This window comes from Lutra lutra, chromosome 4, assembly GCF_902655055.1.
Source record: "Lutra lutra chromosome 4, mLutLut1.2, whole genome shotgun sequence".
Taxonomy (NCBI): Eukaryota; Metazoa; Chordata; class Mammalia; order Carnivora; family Mustelidae; genus Lutra; species Lutra lutra.
In genome coordinates, this window is record NC_062281.1 from 182,757,693 (window position 1) to 182,784,478 (window position 26,786).

A 26,786-nucleotide genomic window follows, 5' to 3' on the forward strand; every position below is an offset into this window, starting at 1 on the left:
CTAGGCATTCATTCATTTGAAGATATGTGTACTTGCAGATCTGTGGCCATTCTGGTGATTATTTAGTTTTAATATTTCCATTTGATTATGTCTAAAAAGCCTCTCTACAGTCATGTTTTTTATGACTTGTACATGGGAAATCTCCCCTGATCATCATTTTGGTAGAGCAGGTATTCCTATTTCTTGCCATTTATGGTTTTCTTCCTAATTGTTTAGTGAGTAGACTTGGCTCACATGTTTTTTTTGACACCCATGTTATAATTTAGATTACTCTTTTATTTTTAATCCTAAACATGTCAGATGCAGCTCTAAGTATATAAATAGAGCTATATTAGCTTATTAAACTCTTGGTGATGTGCCAGCCGCTATCATTTGCATTATTTAAACTAACCTCATGTAATTCTTCCAGCAGTCCTAAAAGACAGATGTTATCATTCCCATTTTAGAAAGAAATAAAGGTTTGGTGAAACTGAGTAACTTGGCCAAAGTCAGCTGGCAGAGCAGGGATTAGTTTCTGTTTCAACAGCTATTTTATAATTCAGTCTATAGTCATTAGAATGTCTCCTTTTGCAGATGAAGAGACTAAAACTCAATGTTCAGTGTTTCAAACATCCCATCCTTCTTCTCTGTGACTTACAAAGTGCTTCCACTAAATCTATTTCATTGGATGCTCAAAGCAGCACTCTAGGTTAGACTTGGGTATTGTGTCTCCCTTGTTCTGGAGAATGAAATGGAAACTTGGGTTGAAAGAATTGCCTTTGTTTAAAAGTAAGTAAAGCTTATCTTCCGTTCCTTAGTCCAACACTTTGAACATAGCCTTCCCTGTATAAAAAGTCTAAAAGCGGGCCGCCTGGGGGGCTCAGTGGGTTAAAGCCTCTGCCTTCGGCTCAGGTCGTGATCTCAGGGTTCAGGGATCGAGCCCCGCTTCGGGCTCTCTGCTCAGCGGGGAGCCTGCTTCCCTTCCTCTCTCTCCGCTTGCCTCTCTGCCTACTTGTGATCTCTGTCACATAAATAAATAAAATCTTTAAAAAAAATAAAGTCTAAAAGGCATAGTTTTTTATATCCTTTGTGTAGGAAAAGCTCTCCCTTACCTTGCGTCATTTCTACTTGTTCGCTGTAAAGCAAAGTGTCATAAGTTGTATTTATTTAATCTTTTTGATTCATTTTAATTCTGGTCCCTCTCCTCATGAGAGTGTGGCTTGGATTTTCATACTGTTGTCCACAGTCTTTCCATTGCCTGCACATTACAATCCATAATACAAGAAACATCTCTTTAGGGCTGATAGATTGTGGCTCAGCAGATTTTTATCTTACCGATTATGTTCATAGTATTAATGTACGTGATGCAGGTAAATATGCCAAGAAGCTGGATAGAACTTTTTGGCTGGTTTTGTTCTGCTGATTTTTTTTTTTTAAGATTTTATTTATTTATTTGACAGATAGAGATCACAGGTAGGCAGTGAGACAGGCAGAGAGAGAGAGGAGGAAGCAGGTTCCCTGCTGAGCAGAGAGCCCGATGTGGGGCTCGATCCCAGGACCCTGGGATCATGACCTGAGCCGAAGGCAGAGGCTTTAACCCACTGAGCCACCCAGGCGCCCCTGTTCTGCTGATTTTTAAGAGTTTTAGTTTGTTTTGGAACCTAATATCATGTTGTTGGTCTACTATATACCACCTTGCTCATGGATATGCTTTCTGGTTCTCTTTTGTGGTATGTTGTTTTATGTTCTGGGTCCTAAATAGAGTCCACTTTTGGCTTTTCCTTTGGAAAGCCCTTGCTTTCATGTAGCATTTCTTTCTTGAAGGCTGATGAAATGCCTGCCTGCCTTTGGGGTTGTGGAGTAGGCCTGACTATGCAGTTATCTGTGGTCACTTGAATTTGTTTGGCTTGAATTTGGTGACATGTTAGTTTTTTTAGGCTTACTAAAAAAAATATTTGGTGATCTTACCCTCTTCCTGAGTTAATATTTCCAGCTGAAAACAATGTGTAATGAAATGCTTGCTCTCTTTGTTGATTAGAACTGGACTTCTTGGGGCACTTGGCTGGCTCAGTCATCAGTGGAGTAAGCGACTCTTGATCTCAGGGTCGTGAGTTCGAGCCCCACGATGGGTGTAGAAGTTATCTAAAAATAAAATGTTTAGGGGGGCCTGAGTGCCCCAGTGGGTTGGGCCTCTGCCTTCGGCTCAGGTCATGAACTCAGGGTTTTGGGATCGAGCCCCACATCGGGCTCTCTTCTCAGGGGGGAGCCTGATGCCCCTCCCCCCCGCCTGCCTCTCTGCCTACTTGTGATATCTCTCTCTCTCTCTCTCTGTCAAATAAATAAAAATCTAAAAATAAATAAATAAATGAATAAATAAATAAAATGTTTAAAAAAGCACTGGACTGTTAAATGGTCTTTCATGTGTCATAGCGCATCTGTTGGAGAGTGTGTCCATCAGTTCTAGCATAAATCCAGTATAGCATCGTAGTCTTCAATTCTCAAGAAGTTTCTCTAGCCATTTGACCTTAATCAGCAACTGTCCAAGTTCATTCTGGTTGATAACATTAACTCTTTTGTGAGTGTAAATACAATGCATTCTGTTTTTTTACGAAGTTCTCCCATTAAACCTTGGGCAAAGACCATGCATTTCAGAACTTTTGAGAGCCATTTTGTGATTCCAGAAAAAACATTTTGCTGTGTTACGCAGTAGCTGTTCAGAATGGTGCTTAGGGAGGTTGCATTTGTAAAATGGTGCATTTTAGTCAATCAGTGCACCAGTCCACTTTCTTATAAGAATGTCTCTGTGTTTGGTTACACATAACCTTGAAGATAAGAGCTATTGCTGTTACTAGAAAGCAGTTCTGAGACTCGAACAGAAACCCTGTAAGCATCTTGCCTCCACATGGTCTACCCCCTCTAGTCTGGGTCTCCCTGTGTATGAAAAAAATGTTTCACAGGTGGCCATTTTTTAGACTGAACTTTCAGAAAACTAATATTTTCTTTGGGCACATAAGAAATAATCAGTAAACATAGTGCATTGATAGTCAAGGTAAGTTCCAGCATCACATTGTTAATGACATTTCCCCAAGGACAGGATATCTCAAAAATCATCAAATTTGTCCTCCCCACCCCTCTTCTGCTTTTTTCTAGAGTAAGGATCCCCACCCACAACTGTTTTCCTATGGCCATGCTTTATGTCATTTCTGTCTGTTCCTTTAAACCAGAATACCTGCAATGGTAGTAAAAAAACAAAGGTAAAACCCTATGGAGTTACAAAGGTCTTAGATAAGGACAGAGCTGTAGTTGTCACAGTAAGACATGGATTTCAAAGTCAGCTAGAGGCACAACCAACCATAAAGATAGAGTACATTTATATGAAAGGAATGTATATCTTTTCTGTATAAAATTACAGACCTCTTACCACTAAAACATGAACTGCCTGAAACTAAATTGTGTACCTCTTGTAAAAGGTTACCTATAGTTCATTCAGCGTTACCTATAGTTAAGTAAAGACGATAGGTATTTTGAGAGAATCGTCGAATGTTTTAAGTAATCTTGATGCTTTTGCATTTTCCTATATGGATGCAGCTGAAAGTACCCATGGCAGACAAACCTGGTAACACAGTGAATTTCCGGAAGCTGCTACTGAACCGCTGCCAGAAGGAGTTTGAAAAAGATAAAGCAGATGATGATGTCTTTGAGAAGAAGCAGAAAGAACTCGAGGCTGCCAGTGCTGTGAGTATTTGCAAAGACAGTGTGCTTATGCTCTCTGTTAGCGAACAGCATTTTCATGAAGCTGGTTACATCTCCCTATTTCAGTAGATGACTGTGGCTTTTTTCACGTGGAGACATTATACTGACGTTTAGAGGAGTGCTTTGTTCCTTTTAGTGCCATCTGTTAGAGTAGCTCCACCTCCTAAGACAGGAATTCAGAGCCCAGATTTCAGAGGGGTCACTGAGTTCCAGAAATCTCCTGAAATGGATGCAAAGTTTTGGGTGTGTTGCAGTTTTCTAAGGAGTAGGACTACAGTTACTGTCAGATTCTCAGACTATCCCTGACCTCCCACACAGCGTAAGACCATGAGTCCAAGTGTATGTTCTTAGCATCTTGTGTGCTGTACAGTTGTCTTCATCAAGCTCCCATTACTCTTCCTTATACAACAGCCAGAGGAGAGGACGAGGCTTCATGATGAGCTAGAAGAAGCTAAGGACAAAGCCCGGCGGAGATCCATTGGTAACATCAAGTTTATTGGGGAACTCTTCAAACTCAAGATGCTGACGGAAGCCATCATGCATGACTGTGTGGTGAAACTGCTGAAGAACCATGATGAGGAGTCCCTGGAATGCCTGTGCCGCCTGCTGACCACCATCGGCAGAGACCTGGACTTCGAGAAGGCAAAGGTAAGCACCCCAATCTCAGAAGCACCCAGAGTGGCCTCTGTCAGTTGTGAAAAGAACTAGAACCATCAGCAGGAGTGTTCCATCTCACCCCGGCAGTCTAGGCTCCTTCTTTGTCTTGTTTTGCCCTTCTCGTTGTCAAGTGTTTGGCCAACGAGCTCCTTACCACCTTTCCATCATGGTAAGAAGTGATGAGGCCAACTTGTGAACTGTTCAGATTATTTGTCCCTTTTCCTTTTTCTGCATGACCATCTCACAGGTTTTTTTGTTTTTGTTTTTGTTTAAGATTTTTCTTTCTTTATTCGACAAACAGAAATCACAAGTAGGCAGAGAGGCAGGCAGAGGGTGGGGGTGGGGGGGAAGCAGACTTTCCGCTGTGCAGAGAGTAGAGGGAAGCAGACTCCCTGCTGAGCAGAGAGCCCAATGCAGGGCTCCATCCCAGAGCCCTGAGATCATGACCTGAGCCGAAGGCAGAGGTTTTAACCCACTGAGCCACCCAGGCGCCCCTCACAGGTCATTTTTTATGTATAGCAAATTATCGGCAGAAATACAAGGAGAATAGCTACTGTGGGCCAGGACTGAGGGTGTTACAGAAGTGAAAACCTAGGAGTTTTCTTAAGTTTATGCTCAAGTTAACCACAGAGCTATCTAACCATAATATAAGAAATCATTGACAATATTATGACTCAAACATAACATGGTGATCTCCAAATAAGGGGGCAGGAAAATTAGAAATGCTTTGAAGAAATAGTATCAGAAATGTTTGATACCATCAGAATCAGCTGGGATTATGTTTGTGACAAAAAATCCCAAATACAGTGGTTTATGCAAGATTAAGGTTTCTCACTCGAGTAAGTAAAGTTCAGAGGTGAGAAATCTGAGGTTGGTTTGGTGGCTTAGGGGTGATAAACAGTTCATTTCCTCCCGCTTAACATTCTGTCATCCCCAAAGTATAGCCCTTGTCCTTACATTCTCAACAGAGAAGGTTGGAAAGAGGCAAAGGTCACGGCCACCTCTTTCTTAAGGAAGGTTCCAGGGGCTGCAGCATGACACTTCCATTTTTATTCTGTTTGCCTGTCATGTGACTATAGCCCTTAGAATACATAACCTTTGTTTTGGGCATCATATGCTCAGTTAAAAATTCTGCCTCATTATCTTTTGGCTATAGGTTGTATACCTAGCCCTTTTAAAAATTTTATATGATAAAAGTACATTTGAGTTCCTTAGCCAAGAATACTGAATATTTTGTCCCTTGCAGCCACGTATGGACCAGTATTTTAATCAGATGGAGAAAATCGTGAAAGAAAGAAAAACCTCATCTAGGATTCGATTCATGCTTCAGGATGTGATAGACCTAAGGCTGGTAAGTAGAAAAATGTAAGGCCACTACTCCAGTCTTTTTTAAGGAGTTGGAATGGGGAGGATGTCCCAGTAAGTGCATGTGTAAAAACGTGATGCTGCAGGAAGGACTTCCAGAACTGAATTGACGCACTTCCATGACAGAGCTGTGTGAGAGAATACAAGCACATGTACGTGCCTCTTACATTTCTTCTCTCTGTGCTAATTATGAAACACACTGTATTTTTAAAGTCAGCCATTCTGAATTCAAATGTGTTCAATTAAATTTAGTTTTAGTGTGCTTATCAGGACTCCTCATCTTCAAAATGGTTATATTTAACTTCCCTGAGCCTTAGATATTTATTCTCTAAGACGGGGATGTTGCCTACCTTGCACATGTGTTATAAAGCTTCAGTGATGTGATTATGTAAAGTGCCCGGCTCATAGGAAGTGTTGGTGTTTTTTCTCTGTTGTTTTCCTGTGTATCCTCCTGTTCTGCTGCTGCTGATTATTTCTCACAAGAGGTGCAGTGTTTACCGCCTGCGCCTCTTTTCTCTATTATTGACGGCAGCTGACCCTAAACTAGAGAAAGAGAATGCAGGTTCTAGCTCTTCCCTGCCCTGTACCTAGACCACATAGCACTGGTGATGGTTCTTTATCTTGCTAAAGGTTAAATGTGACCTCACGATTCTAGTTATTACCAAAGCCACTATCAGGTCATCAGAATTTGTGGGCTGATTTGGACCTATTTGCCTCCTTGCGTCTAAGAAATGTAAATAAACATAAAAAACTTATTCACCTGTGCCCTCAATTATTTGTACTTCTATCAGGTGTTGGGATTATGGTTGGGAAGGAAAGGGAGAAGTATAATTGTAATGAGACAAATTGTCTTGTCCTTAATAAGATAATCAAAGGGCAGAGAGGTGGCACTTTGTGCAGGATGTGAGAACTATGATATGGAGGAAGAGAAATGCTAGTCATTCTCGTTTTAGAGCCCCCATGGAATGCGATATGAATTAGGTACCAATAACCCAGATGAAGGCAAGGACAAAGAACCCTGAGCTTTCTTGATTCCTCTTCTGGCTCCTCCTTACAAATATACAAGATATATATATATATATATATATATATATATATATATTTATTTATTTATTTATTTATTTAAAGATTGTATATATTTATTTGACAGAGACAGCAAGAAAGGGAACACAAGCAGGGGGAGTGGGAGAGGAAGAAGCAGGCTTCCACTGAACAGGGAGCCCGATGTGGGGCTCGATCTCAAGACCCTGGGATCATGACCAGAGCCAAAGGCAGATACTCAACGACTAAGCCACCCAGGTGTCCCACAAGATAATTTTTTAAAAATAGATTTGGATCAGTCTTTCACTCTTTTTATTCATTAGCTATTGGAATACTCAGCATATAATGGTTCAGGGTTGATTGAGACTAATTTTTTTTAAAGATTTATTTATTTTTTTAAAGATTTTATTTTTTTTATTTATTTGACAGAGATCACAAGTAGGCAGAGAGGCAGAGAGAGAGGAGGAAGCAGGCTCCCCACTGAGCAGAGAGCCTGATGTGGGTCTCAATCCCAGGACCCTGGGATCATGACCTGAGCTAAGGGCAGAGGCTTTAACCCACTGAGCCACCCAGGCGCCCCTAGATTTATTTATTTGAAAGAGAGAGAGCATGCGGGGATAAGGGTCAGAGGGAGAGGGAAAGAGAATCTCAAGCAGACTCCCTGCTGAGCATAGAGACTGTTTTGGGCTCGATCTTACAAACCTGAGATCATGACCCGAACAGAATCAAGAGTCTGTGCTTCTTAACCAACTGAGACTCCCAGCGGCCCCAAGACTAATTCTTTGTCTCCAATCCTAAACTGTACATGGTGCCATCTGTAAGACAGATGAAAAAGTACTGTAGTACAGATTTTACATATATTTTACACTTTTCCAGGAGTGAGAAGTATAAAATAGATTTTCAAAATTTTATTTTGTTCATTTTTTGTTTTCTAGCTGATAATGTTGTTTCCTCCTTTTATAGTGCAACTGGGTATCTCGAAGAGCAGATCAAGGACCTAAAACTATTGAACAGATTCACAAAGAGGCTAAAATAGAAGAACAAGAAGAGCAAAGGAAGGTCCAACAGCTCATGACCAAAGAGAAGAGAAGAACAGGTGAGGGGTGGAGTCCACTGGAGTGTTAGGAAAACTAGGGAGATGAATGACAGATGTTTAAAAATTCTATATTTAGATGTGAAATGACATCAGAAAGAATAAACAAAAAATAGAGTGGTAATTTGTAAGTGAAGCAGTTTCATCTGGAGACTGGTTTTTGAGTAAAACCCAAGAATGCAGGACTCATCGTGGTTTCTTTGACTACTTTAAAGTCATTAAGCAACAAGACTTTATTGAGCAACTTCTGTATACTCAGAATTGGTGAAGGGTATAAAAAGAAGTAGAAGATACAGTTTCTTTTCTCTGAAAGCTTACAGTTTATCTGTGAAGGCAAAACTAAAAAAGGGAACATTTGTCAAATAGAAGATAATAAAATTATGAAATGTATTCTCAAGATTGTTAAGACTCAAAAAAAAAAAAAAAGAAAGAAAGAAAGAAAAGAAATATGGGGCAATGGGGAACAAATTATATGACACCACAAGGTAGCAATTAGCCAAAAGCAAAATGTAGAATATTCTATAAACAACCTAGTTTTTTTTTTTTTTTTACAAAACAGTAATACCAGTTAAAATACAACAAAAGCAAAAAACAGAAGGGAAACTGTAGATTAAAAAAATTTAAGAGGCTTGGCAACTGAATGCACTGTGCAGACCTTATCTGGACCATGATTTGAACAAACCAATTGTAAAAACCTATCTTTGAAAGAACTGGATAAATCTGGATATGTACTATGTATATGCTATTATGGAATTACTGTTAATTTTTAAAGTTGGGATTACATCATGGTTATTATCTAAAAATGATATTGTTTTTGGTTACATATGCATACACATGGATAAAATTATGTAATACTTGAATGCTGCAGAAAAGAGGAGAAAGGATAGATATAAGGATATTTGCAAATGTTTTAAATTATTGCTGGGTGTTGAGCACATTGTGGTTCATACTATTTTCTTCTATGCTCAAAAATTTCCATAATCAAATTAAAATAAAAATCTTCAAATTTCCTCAAAAAAAAAAAAAAGATTGTTAAGACTCAGAGGAGAAGAAGAAAGCAAGCTAGAACACATCTTTATTTTAGGAATGCACCCTTGAACTGAGTCCAGGTGAATGCTAAATATTTGGAATGAAAGGAATAATTTTAGTCATGAAATTAAAATAAATATATATTGTGAAGAGGCACAGACAAGCCTGATTGGAGCAAAATTTAAGTGTTGAGATTCAGTGAGAAAATGTTTGTCTGAAAGAACGGAGCCAGATTAAGAAATTTTGACTTTGTACATGGTAGACATCACGGAGCCATCAAAAATTTTTAAACAAAGGATTGATGTCATGCTAGTGGTATATAAATAAAACAAGTTTGATCATTTTTACACAATGAATCAAAGGGCACACTGAACTCAGAAATGTTGCATTGCTGAAATCCTGGTAACAGTAATTATAAATGGAAGAAATGGGTGGGAAAATGTGAAAGGTGACATAGAAGGCATTCTGCACTGGAGAAATTAGGAAGTTCATTGACTAAGTTTAAGAACATTGGAAGAGGAAACTTCTTCAGAAGGAAAATGATCATTCTTCTCATAAGCCTGTTTGTTTTGAGATGGCAAGAGGGCATCCAAATAAGAGCTTTCATTTGTCCACTGTGCTGTTACGTGAGCATGGTAGTTACTGGGTCATGTCAGTAATGGTTGAGAGCATAAACTCTGAAGTCAGACTGTCTGGGTTTGAATTTCAGCTCTCCTACATCGTCGTTGTATGACCTTGCACAAGTCACGTAATCTGTAAAATGGATCAAATAATGGTTGCTGGGGTTTGTGTGAGGACGAAGTGAGGCATAACATATAAGGTGTTCATAGCAACCGGCACACAGTCAATACTCAATGACTGTGAGCTGTTCTTTATCACAGACAGTAGAGCTCAGAATGAATTTATGAGAGATGAATCGTCCACGGAAGAAAGTGTTCTTTTAAGTTTCATGGAACACCACACTCCCGCACCTTCCTCGCCCTAGAGCCTAACACAGTGCCTTTCACGTAATGACTTATTATTGAACTAGACTGAAAGCCCAGTCCATGGAAAGATGTCCATAGATGACTAAAGAAAAGAAGTCTTGGAAAAATGACAGATAAAGAACAACTGGAGAGGAAGAAGGACTAGGATATAAGAAAAAAAAAAAAAAACACACAAGAAACAAGTTTGTTCATTATCAGTAATACTGGATAGCACAGAGAAAATCATGTATGTGAGGACCAGAAAAGCTTTTGAATAGAGAGTTTGATGGTTTACATTCAACAAATATTAAGTGCCTGTCACTAAACAGGAGAAACAAAATCCCTTCCTTCGTGCAGTTTACACCGTACCAGGGGGACAAACAACAGATGCTCAAATAAAATATGTAATTTTGTGAGGAAGTGAGAGTCGTGCCAGGCTTGGTGGGTAAAGGTATAGTTTTAAATAGGGTGATGGTGGTGCCTGTTAAAATTGGAATTTGAGTGAAGACCTGAAGCAAGTGTTGAGGGAATTAAGCCATGTGGGTATTTGGGGAGAGGTTTTTAGGCAAAAGGAATAATAAGTAAAAGGCCCTTAAGTAGCATTTTCAAGGAACAGCAAGGAGGCTAGAGTGGCTGAAGCAAAGAGCATAAGGAGAGAGTAGTGGAAGATAGGGTTTGAGATGGGGGAGGCTGGATTACTCAGAGCTTGTAGGCCATTTAGAAGTAATTTGGTTTGTTGTCTGAGTGAGATGGACAGATTAATAGGAGTGTTTTGAGTACAGCAGTCACAGGACCTGACTTGTACTTCTTTAGGGTCGTGCTGGCAGCCATGAAACAGACAGTGGAGGGTGGAAGCATTGGAGCTAGTGAAGATGTTTTTATGCTTTAAGTGTTGCTGGTGAAAACCAAAATGGTAATGTTGGTAGTAATAAGACGGAGCTAGATGCTAAATATATTGTAAAGGGTAAACTGACAAGATTTGGTGCCAAGTGTGAGAGAGAAATAGGAACAGGGTTTCTGCCTGAGCAGCTGATGGGTTGGAGAAACAGGTTTTGGGGGAATGAGCCAAGTGTACTGTGTCATTTGACACTATTAAGTGAAGTAAACTTTGTAATAAATACTTTCCATCTGATGTATCCTGAAGTGTTCTAATCATGCACAATAAACACTACATTTGGCCCTTGTGTCAGTCAGTTTCTTCTAGGTCGGCTCTCCTGGTATTTCTACCTGATATTTTCATTTTCTACCTGATATTTCTGGATGTTAAAGAGACAGTCAGCAATGCTTTAATAATCTCTTTGGTCCTTTTCCTTGATTTTCATTGGAGCTGCTGAGTTGAAAATATTGCTCACTCTGTCGCTGTCAAACTGACTCGAGGTAGATGAGAGACGTACACTCTGTTCTCCCTGCAGGTGTCCAGAGAGTGGATGAAGGGGGATGGAACACTGTACAAGGGGCCAAGAATAGTCGGGTATTAGACCCCTCAAAATTCCTTAAAATCACTAAGGTGAGTGTGACATTTAAAACACAACTTACGACAGCCTGAGAATGTGACTCTCAAAATTATTTCTTGCTCATGTGAAATAGTCATATTGCAGATTTTATAGGTGAGTATTTTTTTTTTAATGCAGATGCTTTTCTACAAGTCAGTATTGATCCGTGTATTCTTACTACTCATTCCTGCTGTTCCTCTCATTTCTTTTTTTTTTTTTTTTTTAAATGTTCTTTTGGATTTTAAAGATTTTATTTATTTATTTGTCAGAGAGAGAGAGGGAGAGAGAGCGAGCACAGGCAGACAGAATGGCAGGCAGAGGCAGAGGGAGAAGCAGGCTCCCTGCTGAGCAAGGAGCCCGATGTGGGACTCGATCCCAGGACGCTGGGATCATGACCTGAGCCGAAGGCAGCTGTTTAACCAACTGAGCCACCCAGGCGTCCCATGTTCCTCTCATTTCTTGGAGAGTTTGCTAAGGGGGAAGTGATGAGTTTATGATGATGAAGTTATGAGATGCTTACTATAGGAGAGATAATAATAAAGATACTTTAGTAGCTGTAAATTGTAAGCTTTATACAATGTATAATTAGCTCTGGGGAAGAAGCAACTACCTGTTTAAGCCTAACTTGAATTAATGGTTTGCCATATCCAAGGCCTCAAAGAAATCACAGAAGACTACTACTAGAAATCATTCTGTGATGAAGATGTAATATTCTACCTTCCTCTCTTGAGAATCCGTGGGCAGTAAGAGGAAAACGGTTTCTCTTAGCAGATGTTTTCAGCAGTAGAAGTTGATCACTGTAAGTCACGTGAAGAACCTTGGAGAACATAGAACAAGTGGCATTAGCTTTTGTAAAAGTAAAGCTCCTACAGCCCAGTTTTACAAATCATGTGCAAGTCTGGTTTGATCCTTCCTATGTCATGTACTTTGCATAGTTCTGAAAATTGCAGCCTACTGGTAGGATACTAATAGCAATCTAAAGCTGTTTTGGAATCACCAAATGAAAGAAAACTGACAGAAAGAAAAAGAGTTTGAGAAAACTGGAAGAAGATGGACTATGTCATTTTCATCTTCATGTCAAAGTATTGCTTCAGGATGGAACATTCCATCTCTAGATTGCCCTAATTAGCAAAGATCCTATTCTCTAAGATTCTGGTACATTCTTCTAGTTATTTATGTCTCAGTGCAGGGATTCCATTGCTGAATACAGCTTGATTCCCATCCAATTCTGTTTCTAGCAAGAGGCTTATTTTATTTTAACAAAAATTTTATGTTAAAAAGACAATCCCTCCAATATCAACCCCAGCATCTTTGAAAATTACATCAGTACTTACTAATAATATTTGTGTTTTTACATATTGTTTCCGTGCATGGATACTATAAAAATGAGTAGTGTTGGTATTAAAACTACAACATTATTAATATTGTGTTAATTTGTAAATTCTTAATAAATTTTGTGTATATTCCGATAGTTATAGTGTAGGTACTCTACTTAAATACCCTAGAAAAAATTGAAAACCTTAAACAAAGGCATTGTTAAACTGGGAGAGATTCGTGTGAAAGCATGTGGTAGAGCAAGGCAGCACTGTGAGAATTTATGAACACTTTAATTGCAAAGAGCTACATTGCAGCTTTCTGTGGTATGTGTTTTTTATTTAATATTGCATTCTAATTCCATTCATTTGTGCTGAAGTTGTGTTTGGGGGATTAAACCTTAAAGAGTCATTTTAACTTCCTGTCTAATTTCCTATACTCACTTTTTTTCTTACTGCCTTTTATTGAATACTGTGATTCCACTTCTCCATCCTTAGTTCCCACATATTCGGCATTGCTGAAATATGAAATCTTTGTGCCATCTGACCTGTTTTCTGACAGTAATGTGAAAAGATTAATCCGCTAATTTTGTGGTATACAAAATTTATATATTCACTGGGCATTACTAGACAGGAGGAATTACTAGAAACTGCTTACATTTAGTTAAATGGTGTACCAACTTAGAGGACCTGAATGCATTCTGCAGACCATTGGTTCCAAACTGTTTTGTGGATGCTGGATTCCAAGAAAGGTGTTCAGGGTCCACCAGAATCCCATGTGAATGTGAATAGCTCCAGTTTATATTTCTTAAATTGTTATTCCAAGGAGTATTTTTTTTTTTTTTTTAAGATTTGATTTATTAAATCACAAGTAGGCAGAGAGGCAGGTGGGGGGTGGGGGGGAGCAGGCTCCCTGCTGAGCAGAGAGCCCAATGCGGGGCTCAATCTCAGGACTCTGAGCCCATGACCTGAGCTGAAGGCAGAGGCTTTAACCCACTGAGCCACCCACGTGCCCCCCCAAGGACTATTCTTTTTGCCAAAGTTGGTTTTCACTGCACTGAAGGGGGAAAGAAGATAAACCATTCTAGGGGCACCTGGGTGGCTCAGTCGGTTGAGCAGCTGACTCCTGAATTCCACTCAGGTCATGATCTCAGGGTTGTGAGATTGAGCCTGGCTTTGGGCTCTCTGATCAGCGAGGAGTCTACTTGAGATTCTCTCTTTCCCTCTCTCTCTGCCCCTCCGTGCCACTCGCATGCATGCTCACTATCTCTCTGAAATAAATAAATCTTTATAGGAAAAGAAGAAAAATCGTTCTGGAATGTTTCCTATAATTGGTTTGTGGTCACTTATGTTACAGCCCACAATTGATGAGAAAATTCAGCTGGTACCTAAAGCACAGCTGGGCAGTTGGGGAAAGGGCAGCAGTGGTGGAGCAAAGGCAAGTGAGACTGGTAAGTAAGCAGTGTCCCTTCTTGGGAACTTGGATGTGATCTGTCGATATTCAGCTTATAGCATACTCCCACAATCATTTAATAATGGTTTTAGGAAAAGATCTATAGACGAAGGGTGCCCAAACGTACTGGTGTCCCTCTCACTGTGGATCCTTAGGTATTTTAAATATTTACAGTTTTTTTAGTTCAGTTAGGCTATTTAAGACTTTAATTTCTTAGGTTCCTTTGTTAAAGTTGATGTTCACTAATTCAGTATAACTAGAGAAATTACTAGTACCCCAAAGGAAAAAGAAAACTCATTTCGCTAAGAAAAAGAATTGTAAAAGGAAGTTGTAAAAGAATTGGAGTGAAATATTTTTCGAAAATTTTAAACAAAAGTCACATTTTGAGAAATCAAATGTTAGATCATGACAAACACATCTTTTTAAAGCTAAGAAAGTCCGATGGAAAGTAAAAAAAACTTCATTGTTAACCTCCTTCCCGTATTTCCCTTCTATTAAGGAATTTTGACCTTTGATTCTTTAAATTTTAAAAAATTGTGTTATTGGGAAGCCTGGGTGTGTCAGTCAGTTAAGCGCCTGCCTTCAGCTTAGGTCATGATCACAGGGTCCTGGGATTAAGTCCTGCATTGGGCTCCGCTTCTCCCCTGCCTGCCGCTCCCTCCACTTGTGCTCTCACTCTCTCTACAAATAAAACTTGTTAAAGATTTTATTTATTTATTTATTTGAGGTAGAACGAGTACACAAGCAGGGGGAGGTGCAGAGGGAGAAGGAGAAGCAGACTTCCCGCTGAGCAGAGAGCTGGATGTGAAACTTGATCCCAGCACCCTGGGATCACGACCTGAGCCAAAAGCAGACAGTTAACCAACTGAGCCACCCAGGCACCCCTAAAAAAAAAGTTTTTAAAATAAATTGTGTTATTCACTTAAGCCCACATGCAAATTTTACATAATATAAATACATAGGATTTGTATTAGCTTTTCAGTATTTTGTTTTGTTTTTGCTTGTCCCCCTCCTTCCCTGTCTACCACTCCCACCCCCTTGCCTACCTAGGATAATTTAATTATGTTTTTAAAGCAGCAAATGGTTGTAATGATCAAAGATTCCTAAGTTTTGGGGGGTTTTTTGCAACTAATTCCTTTTTTATTATTATTTAATTAACAAGTAGTGTATTATTAGTTTCAGAGGTAGAGTTTAGTAATTCATCAGTTGCATACAACACCCAGTGCTCATTACATCAAATGGCCTCCTTAATGCCTATCACCCAATTACCCCATCCCTCAGACAGATAACTTCCTTCTAACATTATGATTCTAAGTATGGTCTATGGACCAGGAGATTGACATCACCTTATTAGGCTCGTTAGAAATACCCAGTCTCCCAACAATCCACCTTAATCCCAAGGGAGGCAGATGAATTGGAAGCTACATTTGAGGGGCTCCTGGATTACTCAGTGGATTAAGTTTCTGCCTTTGGCTCAGGTCATGATCCTGAGGTCCTGGCTCAGGTCATGATCCTGAGGTTCCTACTCAGCAGGGAGTCTGCTACTCCCTCTCCCTCTCTGCTCCTCCCCACCACTCATGCTCTCTCTCAAATAAATAAATAAAATCTTAAAAAATAAAATTAAAAGCAGCTGCATTTTAGTCATGTGATTTGTATTTTTTTTCCCCCTCAATCCTCAACACCTTAGATGCCTTACGGTCCAGTGCTTCCAGTTTAAACAGATTCTCTGCTTTGCAACCTCCAGCACCTTCAGGGTCTACATCATCTACGCCTTTAGAGTTTGATTCCCGACGGACCTTAACCAGGTAAGAAGCCTACTCCTTAACTCAGGACTGACCTACTTGTCGATGTCTGTTCTCTCTCTATCATTCTCTCTCTCTCTCTCTTTCACACACACACACACAAACACACACAGATGCCCACAGAGACTATGATAATCATCTTTATGGCATGGATGCCTTTTATCCCTAAGGTTGATTTTCTTTTTCTTTTCCTTCTTTGATCTTCACATTTTGTAATTTCCAAGATAAGAACATAATTGAGTGGGAGATTTGGGTTGAGGTGGAAAAGAAGAGCAGGTTACCTGGAAAGTTTCTAATAGTTTGTTTCTTAAGAGACCAGACCCACCCAAATAGCCCTGGAAGCCCGTGCCAGGCTTGCTAAACTAAAGCCTCAGTATGCTCTAGATTAGACTCACACTTCGAAGCACATGAATTAAAGGGCATAATAGCCTATCTGTATGTTTTTCTGTCATACTGGTCTTCGAGTTATATTTGAGGCTCTCCTTTGTTTCTCACTATTCTCTGTATTGTCTTTCTATTTTCATTTTGTAGGATTGATACAGTGAAGTGTTCTATTGGTTGGTTTATAAAGAATGAATAAAGACCTATAGAATAATGACAGAAAACAACATTTTTTATTTTTTAAAATTTTAAGCTTTTAAATTTTATTTATTCAAGTAATCTCTTGTGTCTAACATGGAGCTCAAACTCACAACCCTAAGATCAAGAGTCACACAATCTACCAACTGAGCCAGCCAGGCTCCCCTCAAAAATTTTGATTTAAGCGCTTTTAGTGCTGAAGTTGCTTTAAGCTCTGAAACTTTCTTTTTTATTATTGTAATCACTTTGACCAAGTAGACTTTCTAAACAATGTTACTGTTCCCTTGGCTCCTGAAACAAAATATCTTAGCCTAATTCAGATTTTAATGATGGCTCAGATTGCCATGAAGCATCGTTTGTGCTCTTGAGGTATTTGTGGCTCTTCGTCCTGCCGTAAATTTCCCCTGATGGTTCTGCATTTTGAGTACTTGTTTGTGTATGTTCTTTCGGAGGTTAGATCATTGTTGTGCCTCTAGTCATTTCTCTTCTCTTCCTTTTAATTGGCTGCTCCTGATCTGTTATGGACCAAGAAACTATTTGCCCAACTGATTAGAATTGTCTAAATAGGGAGTTTAGTGATTAAATAGGGAGATTTTGGAAGATTCTCTCTTAATAAAATGTGACTTTGGCCTTTCAAAATCTACTTCTGGGGTGCCTGGGTGGCACAGTTAATTATGTGTCCGACTCTCAATTTTGGCTCAGGTTGTGATCTTAGGGTCATGGGATCAAGCCCCAGATTAGGCTCAGTACTCGGAGTCTGCTTGGGACACTCTCCCTCTGCTGCTCCTCCCCACTGCACTCTTAGTCTAGCGCACTTTCTCTCTAAAATAAATCTTTTAAAAAAAAACTACTTCTAGGGACGCCTGGGTGGCTCATCTGGTTGGACGACTGCCTTCAGCTCAGGTCATGATCCCAGAGTCCCAGGACCGAGTCCCGCATCGGGCTCCCAGCTCCACGGGGAGTCTGCTTCTCCCTCTGACTTTCTCCTCGCTCATGCTCTCTCTCACTGCCTTTCTCTCAATAAATAAATAAAAATCTTAAAAAAAAAAAAAAAAACTACTTCTACTTGGTTCTCAAAATATTTTACTTATATTTGAAATTTCTGAATAAATTCTGTAATTTATTTGGTATTCTGTCTCTCAGTTTTTTTAGCTCATACATTCATCACTATCTTTATTCTTAAAAAATTTTAAAAACTAAAAGAGATGCCATTGGCATTTTAAAATTTTAAGTAGTATCCCTTTTAACGTGTGAAAAAAGTAAAAGCATGCTTAACATTCTCTTGAAAGCACTGATTCCAATCGTTTATATAAATACAGTTTGAAGGGGCGCCTGGGTGGCTCAGTGGAGTAAAGCCTCTGCTTTTGGCTCAGGTCATGGTCTCAGGGTCCTGGGATCGAGCCCTGCATCGGGCTCTCTGCTCTGCGGAGAGCCTGCTTCCTCCTCTCTCTCTGCTTGCCTCTCTGCCTACTTTTGATCTCTGTATGTCAAATAAATAAAAATCTTTTAAATAAATAAATAAATAAATAAATAAAATATAGTTTGAAGTATAATTGGTGCCTCACACCTTTGAAGTTATGTTAAAAAAATACTCTGCATACTTTTAGAAAGTCTAAGTGTTATTTTATAATTTGAATATTTGGGGAAGGGGTGATCTTTCTTCTGAAAAGTTTATTTTGTCTTTTAAGTCGTGGAAGCATGGGCAGAGAGAAGAATGACAAGCCCCTTCCATCTGCAGCAGCTCGTCCCAATACTTTCATGAGGGGTGGCAGCAGCAAAGACCTGTTGGACAATCAGTCTCAGGAAGAGCAACGCAGAGAGATGCTAGAGACCGTGAAACAGCTTACGGGAGGCATGGATGTGGAAAGGAGCAGTGCTGAGGCTGACCGAAATAAGGCCCGTGAGTCAGGTGAGAGACTTGATATATACAGGAAGGAGATTTGGGCCTTAAATATGGAACAAAAAATGCAGAAGAGACCTTGTGCCTGTGTAGATTTCAGAATCAATGTGTGATAATGACACAGTGGTGTCTTCAAAGGTAAAGGGCACCTAAGTAGTTCTGTAACATCGTTCTCATTTCTCAGGTTATCCCTTTGTTCAATAATTTGCAAATTTTCTGCTTTCTGTAGTAAATATGATGGTGACGAGGGCCACTTGCTGTATTAAGCAATCTGAATTTCTTACTAGTTCTCAAAATAACAACTCACTGTGCAAAAAATAAATAACAACTCGCTGTGCATTAGAGTGCATGTATGCTTTGTAGGGTCCTCAAGTGTATGAAAATTCTCACATTATTGTGCACTGCAAGGCAAACCTAAGAGGAAATATCAGATCATCTTTTGTTACCTTAGTCTTGGTAACTTCTGTGGTTTTTGTATATGTTTAGCATGTGTATGATTAGAGGACCAACTCCAGTAATGCTCTAAAAATTACTATCATGAGTGTAACCTATCTGTGTTTCTGTTTCCTCATCTGTTATATGGGGATAGTAAATGTACCTCCCCTGTAGAATTATGGTGAAGATTAAATGAGAAGTTAAAGCAGGTAAATACTTAGAACATTATCTGGTAAATAATAGATTTTTCAAAAGGTACTAGATGTCACGATGATGATGATGATGATGGCAACAATGAAAAATAGTTTCGATGTAATTTTCAGCATTCTTAAAATCTTAATTTTGAAGTAGTACTGGTTGTTTATATTTTTATAGTTTTCAAATTTGTTTCAGTATTTAAATTATGTTTCCTAACTATAATCTCTAAATGAATTCAAAGACAAATTGAAATGTCTTCTCCCAGCTCTAGACTTCAGATCTTTTAGCTTTAGGGATACGTGGCTTTCTTATTTATGGTAGTTATTTGGGGAACATAACAAGATGGGGCATGAAAATATCAAGTGTGTAGTAAATAATATAGCACAGCTGCCCTCTACATGTTTATGGTCTGGGTCATTTGCTTTATTCACTACATACACACTTAACACCTAGTGAATTGTGGGCCCTGGATCTCCACTCTCAGCCTTCAGTCATATACAAGTATAGACTGAGAAAAATGCTATAGAGGAGAGGAGCAGAGTTCTAAGAGAGTACTTGACAAGGGAACTAGCTAGAATTGACACAGAGGGATGGGAAGGCTTCCCTCAGGTCCGATGAACCAGTAGGAGTTAAAATAGGTTTATAGGGAGGGATGGGTAGAGAGCAGAGAGAAAGAGCATTCCAACCAGCAGGAGTACTATGAGAAAAGGAGTAGTAGGCAGGTAGAACCACAGTATGTTCAAGCAACGGCCGAAGGCCAGTGTGGTTAGAGCTCTGTTCATGATTGTGGAAGCTTCATGTGCTCTTCATCATTGAAGCAGTGGAGAAGAATCAAAATGCAGAAAGGAACAAAAAGGCTTTAATTATAAAAGTTTACCATATCCACATATTCTTTTAATTATAGAATATGAAGTTACTTAGTGTGTATCTATGCTGTAATAAACATTTTTCTTTTCTGCTTTTAGATGTCTTGCCTTGTCAAATTTGTGTCTCTTTTAATGTTTTTATGGGAAAATTAATGTAATAACACATAAATATTGTCAGCTATAATCCCACCACTTTAATGATAATTTTTGTCATTTTTACTTTTACTTTTTTTAACCTCACTAGTAGTAAAACCAGAAATTCCAGCAACATCAGTTCCTGACAAACCTGCATTGTCAGAATTGGAGATGGAGAAGAAGTCCAAATCTATTATTGACGAATTTCTACACATTAATGATTTTAAGGTAATGAAATTTTAAAAACAACAACAACAACACAGAAAGCCCCGTAACAGATACAGTAACTTTGTTCTGGTCTAATAAGTCTCTTGTCACTAAGACTTAGAGGAAGTAATCCAAATCCCACACAGTTCAGTTTGCACAACTCTGATGCATCTTTGCCAACTATTCTCTTTTAAGTTGACAACAGAGAACCCAGGATCACACGGCAAGCAGGAATGGAGAATGGACACCAGTCTATCCCTACGGTTGGATAACCACATTTGACTTTGATACTAATAAACAAAAAACAACACGTTATCATTATTAGGAATTTCTATCTCCCTCTATATTGCCTCCCATGAATTTTATCATGGGAATCATTTTATCATCATTCTTGTATTAACTTTGAAGTATGGCTGGTGTTACTTTTTATTTATTTCATAAATGGAAAACTGAAGCACCAAGGAATAAGCACTGTGTCAGGGTCAAATAACCTACATGAAACATTCAAGACCCAGGTTTGAATCTGCCATTCTTTAGCCCTAGCCTTCTCTTTGAGCTTCATTTTAAGATGGTAGTGAGTGAGATAGACATTTAATGCTGGACTTTATGAGCTCTGTAGTCTCATGGCAGAAACAGATCATTAAGACTTAACTCCACAGATAAGTATTTAAGCTGTAGTTATAATAAATGCCAGTAGACCTATAGGTCTTGGGAAGATCATATAATAGGACCTAGTTTAGGGATCCGAAATCAGCAAAGGCTTATCTTTAAATTGTCAGCTATATTAACTACTTTTACTTTAGCATTATATTAAAAATTCTTTCAAGCTTACTTGTTCTCTTGACAGTGTAGTCATTACCTGCTTTCTCTACTTAACAGTCACCTTGGTTAACCATAGCCTAACTTTCTGAAACCCTCAATCCTCTGAAGTCCAAAATTGAGAAGAAGTACTAAGAAATTTTGATGATAAGCCAGGTAGTTTGGGAAGATATGCCCTGTCAGTGAGCAACAAATACTCAGAAAGGAGAAAAGTATGACCCTATGATGAACTGAAGACATGGCGGGAGGTGTGGGGAAGACCTTAGCAACACCTAAGTGTGAAAGGAGAGCTCTCTGAAAAATCATTAGCCCTAGGCCTGGCCTGCAGGATGGAAGAAACAGAGTTAATTAGGCCTCAGGAATTTCTTTTTTCTTTCTTTCTTTTTTTTTTTTTTAAAGATTTTATTTGTTTGATAGAGGGAGAGAAAGAGAGCACAAGCAGGGGGAGTGGCAGGCAGAGGGAGAGAGAGAAGCAGGTTTCCCACTGAGCAGAGAGCCCAATGTGGATCTCAATCTAGGATCCTGGGATTACGACCCTCGCTGAAGGCAAATGCTTTTTTTTTTTCTTTCTTTCTTTCTTTTTTTTTTTCTTTTTTCATTTGAGAAATCGAGACAGAGCACAAGCAGGGGGAGAGGCAGAAGCAGACTCCCTGCTGAGCTGGGAGCCCCATTTGGGACTCAGTTCCAGATCCCAGAGATCATGACCTGAGCCAAAGGCAGATGCTTAACCAGTTGAGCCACCCAGGCACCCAGGGACTCAGGAATTTCATTGTACAATGTATAAAACAGCTCTGCTGTGAGTGATGATAAGAACCAAGTAGTATTATTAGCCATAGTGATAGTACATAGTACTATCTATATATCATAGTATAAGCTATGTACTATAGTACATAGTAAGCTATAGATAGCACATAATAACACATGTAACACATAGATAGCACATAGGCTTGCTATGTGCTAGATGTGCTGTTTTACATATTTTATATGTATTAGTTCATTTGTCCTTAGGAGGATCACCCTCCTGATGTTAATACTATTATAATAGCCATCTTAGAGATAAGGAAACTGAGAGGCAAAGATGTAAAATAACTCTCTCTGAGTCATGCTGCTGCTACGTGGCTGACTCTGGATTTAAAATTAGTTTTCTAGGGGCTCCTGGCTGGCTCAGTCTGTAGAGCATGTGACTCATTGTCTCAGTGTCATGAGTTTGAGCCCCACAGTGAGAATAGAGATTACTTAAGAAAATAAAAATGGGGCACCTGGCTGGCTTAGTTGGGAGAACATGCAACTCTTGATGTCAGGGTTGTAGGTTTGACTCCCACGTTGGGTGTAAAGATTACTTAAAAATAAAATATTTTTTAAAAATAATAAAATTAGGCTTCTAGTTTCAGAGCATAGACTATATCTTATTATCTTTAGCATATCAGTATGTTGTGCTAAAGGCTTACAGAACACATCCTAAGGAAGAGATTTTTCTAGCATCTTAGTAGGAGCTATTATAAAAATTGGGGTGCCTGGGTGGCTCAGTTGGTTAAGCAGCCAATTTTTTTTTTTTAAGATTTTATTTATTTATTTGACAGAGATCACAAATAGGCAGAGAGGCAGGCAGAGAGAGAAGGAAGCAGGCTTCCTGCTGAGCAGAGAGCCCGATGTGGGGCTTGATCCCAGGACCCTGGGATCATGACCCGAGCCAAAGGCAGAGGCTTTAACCCACTGAGCCACCCAGGCCCCCAAGCAGCCAACTCTTAATTTTGGCTCAGGTCATGATCTCAGAGTCCTGAGATTGATCCCCGAATCGGGCTTTCTGCTTAGCTGGGAGTCTGCTTGAGGATTCTTGCTCCCCTTCCCTTTTCCCCTTCCCCAGCTCATATTCTGTCTCTCTCTCAGATAAATAAACAAATCTTTTAAAAAAATAATACAAATTAATATTTATTGAACCTTTCTTTTGTGTTTGGCAGTGTGTCCCATCATTTTCTTAGGTGCATTCCTCACAGTAACTCTATGAGGAGAAGTTAAAACTGAAAGATTGTTAACACTCCTAAATTCACCTAGTAATAAGTAGCAAAGCCAGGATTCAGACCTACATTTCTTTGATTCTACACCCTGTGTCTTTAGCCTTTGTGATACATAGTTATTGAGTATCTAAAATGTGCCAGCCACATTTTGGGGAAGACTGCCTGGATATTCTGTAGTGTATATAGTGAACAACATAGTCTGCTTCTGTGGGTCAGTTGTGGAGCTTACCATCTAATGAGAGGTACAGAGCAGCCCTAAAGATACCTAATAAATACACAAAAATACAAAAAGAAAAATAATGTTTCAGTGCAGAAGTAAAACTAGGTGATACGATAGCCCATGAGTAGTCACAGAGACCATAGGAGGTGTCAGTTCAGCTGAGTACTGAGTACTGAGTACTGAATGATAAGATTCAAATCATGAGAAAATCAGGGAAAGGACAAGATTATGAATAGCTAAGACATTAAAAGTACCATGATATTGGGGCGCCTAGCTGGCTCAGTCAGTAGAGCATATGACCCTTGATCTTGGGTTTGTAAGTTTGAGCCCACGTTGGGTATAGAGATGACTTAAAAATAAAATTGTTGGGGCGCCTGGGTGGCTCAGTGGGTAAAGCCTCTCTCTGCCTTCGGCTCAGGTCATGATCCCGGGGTCCTGGGATCAAGCCCCGTGTCGGGCTCTCTGCTCAGCAGGGAGCCTGCTTCCCTTCCTCTCTCTCTGCCTGCCTCTTTGCCTAATTGTGGTCTCTGTCTATCAAATAAATAAAATTTTTTAAAAAAGTATTTAAAAAAATAAATAAAAATAAAATTATTATTATTAAAGGAGTCCAAAGAGACATCATGCATCCTGACATGGGATGTTGGAGTTTCAGTTGTATCCAGAACAAGAACAAATAGCTATGTTGGACATTTGGGGACAGTTGTGGGAATTTTGAATATATACTATATATCAGATAGCATTTTTTTCCCAAGATTTTATTTATTTATTTGAGAGAGATAGTGAGGGAGAGCATGAGAGGGAAGAGGGTTAGAGGAGGAGCAGACTCCCCACAGAGCTGAGAGCCTGATGGGGGACTTGATCCCAGGACTCCCAGATCATGACCTGAGCCAAAAGCAGTCACCCAACCAACTGATCCATGCAGGCACCCCATCTATCATTTTTTTAAAGATTTATTTATTTATTTTAGAGCATATAAGCCTGAGGTGGGGGAGGGGCAGAGGGAGAGAATCTCTGGCAGACCCCCTGCTGAGCATGGAGCCGAATGCAGGGCTCCATCTCCCCACCCTGAGATCCTGACTGAGCCGAAATCACAAGTCAGATGCTTAACTGACTAAGCCACCTAGGCCCCCCATCAGATAGTATTTTTTTTTAAGATTTTATTTATTTATTTGACAGAGAGATCACAACCAGGCAGAGAGGCAGGTGGGGTGAGCGGGGAAGCAGGCTCCCCACTGAGCAGAGAGCCCGATGCGGGGCTCGATCCCAGGACCCTGGGATCATGACCTGAGCTGAAGGCAGCCGCTTAACCCACTGAGCCACCCAGGTGTCCCTCAGATAATATTTTTATTGACATTATATGAATATTAAAATTCTTACATATATGTAAAGAGAGATAACAATTGATGAATCGCAATTGAATTAAGCTATATATGTGTACATTGTACTATTCAATTTCTCTGTAGTTTGAAAGTTTTTTAGATAAAAAGTGGATGTGGGGGAGGTATGAGATAAAATAGCAGAGGGGAAATAAAGCAGCAGTGAGAAACCTAGATGTGCCTTCCTCCCTTCCTCAGGAGGCTGCCCTTCTCACATGCATGTTTCCCCTCAGAAGAGCTACTCTCTTCAGAGGTTCAACCAAAGAATTTTGGATTCAGACAAAGTTGAATAGCTGAGGGCAGGGAGGTACACTGCTATATTGGTGATTCAGCAACCCTGGCTGCCTGGCTTCAGAGACACGGACCTAGCCAGATCCCCCTATGCTAAGGACCATTTCACAAGCCCACACCCCCAAGAACTTCCTAAAAGGTTTTAGTACTTAAGCTAACCATATTAACTTTCCTATAAAGAAAGACCTTCTTCACTGAAGATTTTGCAAACATTAACAAACAAAATTATCTCAGTTGCCACATTGAGTCGTTTGACTCATGATACTGAATCTGTTTCGTAATATGCCATTTTTAGTTTTTTAAATGATCATAACACAGGTAAACATTTTGTAGAAAAATATATTTTTTACTCTGGTTCTTTGAGTGATCTTTAGTAAAATTGTTAACCTAAATACATTACCCTTGTAAAGATCCTCTATTCTATTGTTTTTAAATATGGTTAACATTGCCCATGTCAGCCTGCAATTTACTGAGCTATATTAATGTTTAAAACAATATTTGAAGACTGTCTTGTTTGTGGAGGTTTCTGCTGACTTTGTCGTAAGTGTGAGATTTTAAACTTATTTTTAACACTCTGGTAATGGGATCCGGGTTTCCGAGTAAGCTCTTATTTGCTGTTTGAACAGGAAGCCATGCAATGTGTGGAAGAGCTGAATGCCCAGGGCCTGCTACATGTGTTTGTGAGAATGGGAGTGGAGTCCACCCTGGAAAGGAGCCAGATCACCAGGGATCACATGGGCCAATTACTCTATCAACTGGTACAGTCAGAAAAACTCAGCAAACAGGACATTTTCAAAGGGTCAGTATCCTCCTCAAGAGTGACATTCAGTTTCTAGGCTCTTGAGCAATGGTTAATTTTAAAAGTACATTTTTAACCATTTATTTTCATAGAGTAAAATTATGTCCAGTATAATGTGTTGATGTATAATATGTTGATAGTATGTTAGTGGATATGATGGCATGTGGTAGATTGTGCTAGGGCATAAAGGTTATCTCTTGGTTTCCTAAATTTTACTGTTAGATCTGTATTATGGTGTATAAGTAAGGTACCAGAGACCCCTTAAAACTCAGGCCCTCACCAGCCCACTTAAATGGTAACTGTGCATATTCTTTAAGGAAAAAGCTTTTTTGGTGTGAGGAAAATTCTGGAAAATCAACTTAAATCTAAAACTTTCAATAAAATGTGGTTATTTTGCCAATGAATGCTTGTCTGCCCACTTTAGCCCCCTAGAAGGAGGTTAACTCCAAACTGTTAATGATTGAGTCTGTTTCAGATTGGTTTCATTATGAGTCTTGTTGATGGCTCTTTTGATGAAGTCTAGCTATCAGTAGTGTTGTGTACTCATCAGATCAGGTTCTGATATGTTTGTGATCATCATATGTGCATGGATTCTTTGTGGTATAGCCCAGAATCTTACCCAGGCTTAGGTTCTGAAATCAATGTTTAAGGTGAAAATTGCATGTAGTAAAAAATTACATCTTAGGAGCCATGCTGTGCAAATGTAAACATAGAAACACATCCAGCACTGCCAGGTGCCCACTCTCTAATCAGTTAGGAACTACAACTTCCTGAAGGCTGAGCATCAGATTCAGATTTCATTTTCAGTGTAAATGTTCATTGGGTAGAATGGCAGTAAGAATTTTGCACGACTTATTTTTCTCTTCATAAACCATTTTGGCCAAGCTCATAGTACATTCTTGTAAATTAAATGCACCGTGTTGAAATGCCACTGTATGTCTTGCAGATATGGTCAACCCTTTCGAATAAGGTAACCATTAAATGCCAAAGTTGATTGTATTTA

At 39.3% G+C, this 26,786-nt stretch overlaps 1 protein-coding gene across 18 annotated transcripts in view; it reads left to right on the top strand.

Moving 5' to 3' along the window:
- The window catches only part of EIF4G3 (eukaryotic translation initiation factor 4 gamma 3), a 343,477-nt gene that overhangs the window by 287,350 nt on the left and 29,341 nt on the right, over positions 1 to 26,786 (top strand). For 17 of the 18 annotated variants that reach the window (XM_047728162.1, XM_047728169.1, XM_047728163.1 and 14 more), the window contains 10 exons: positions 3,568 to 3,714; positions 4,144 to 4,380; positions 5,636 to 5,740; positions 7,759 to 7,891; positions 11,295 to 11,389; positions 14,046 to 14,139; positions 15,829 to 15,946; positions 18,211 to 18,431; positions 20,166 to 20,284; positions 25,611 to 25,783. In XM_047728162.1, the coding sequence (XP_047584118.1) occupies positions 3,568 to 3,714; positions 4,144 to 4,380; positions 5,636 to 5,740; positions 7,759 to 7,891; positions 11,295 to 11,389; positions 14,046 to 14,139; positions 15,829 to 15,946; positions 18,211 to 18,431; positions 20,166 to 20,284; positions 25,611 to 25,783 (1,442 nt within the window). The remainder of the gene's footprint in view (positions 1 to 3,567; positions 3,715 to 4,143; positions 4,381 to 5,635; positions 5,741 to 7,758; positions 7,892 to 11,294; positions 11,390 to 14,045; positions 14,140 to 15,828; positions 15,947 to 18,210; positions 18,432 to 20,165; positions 20,285 to 25,610; positions 25,784 to 26,786) is intronic. The other variant, XM_047728168.1, reaches the window with a different exon arrangement.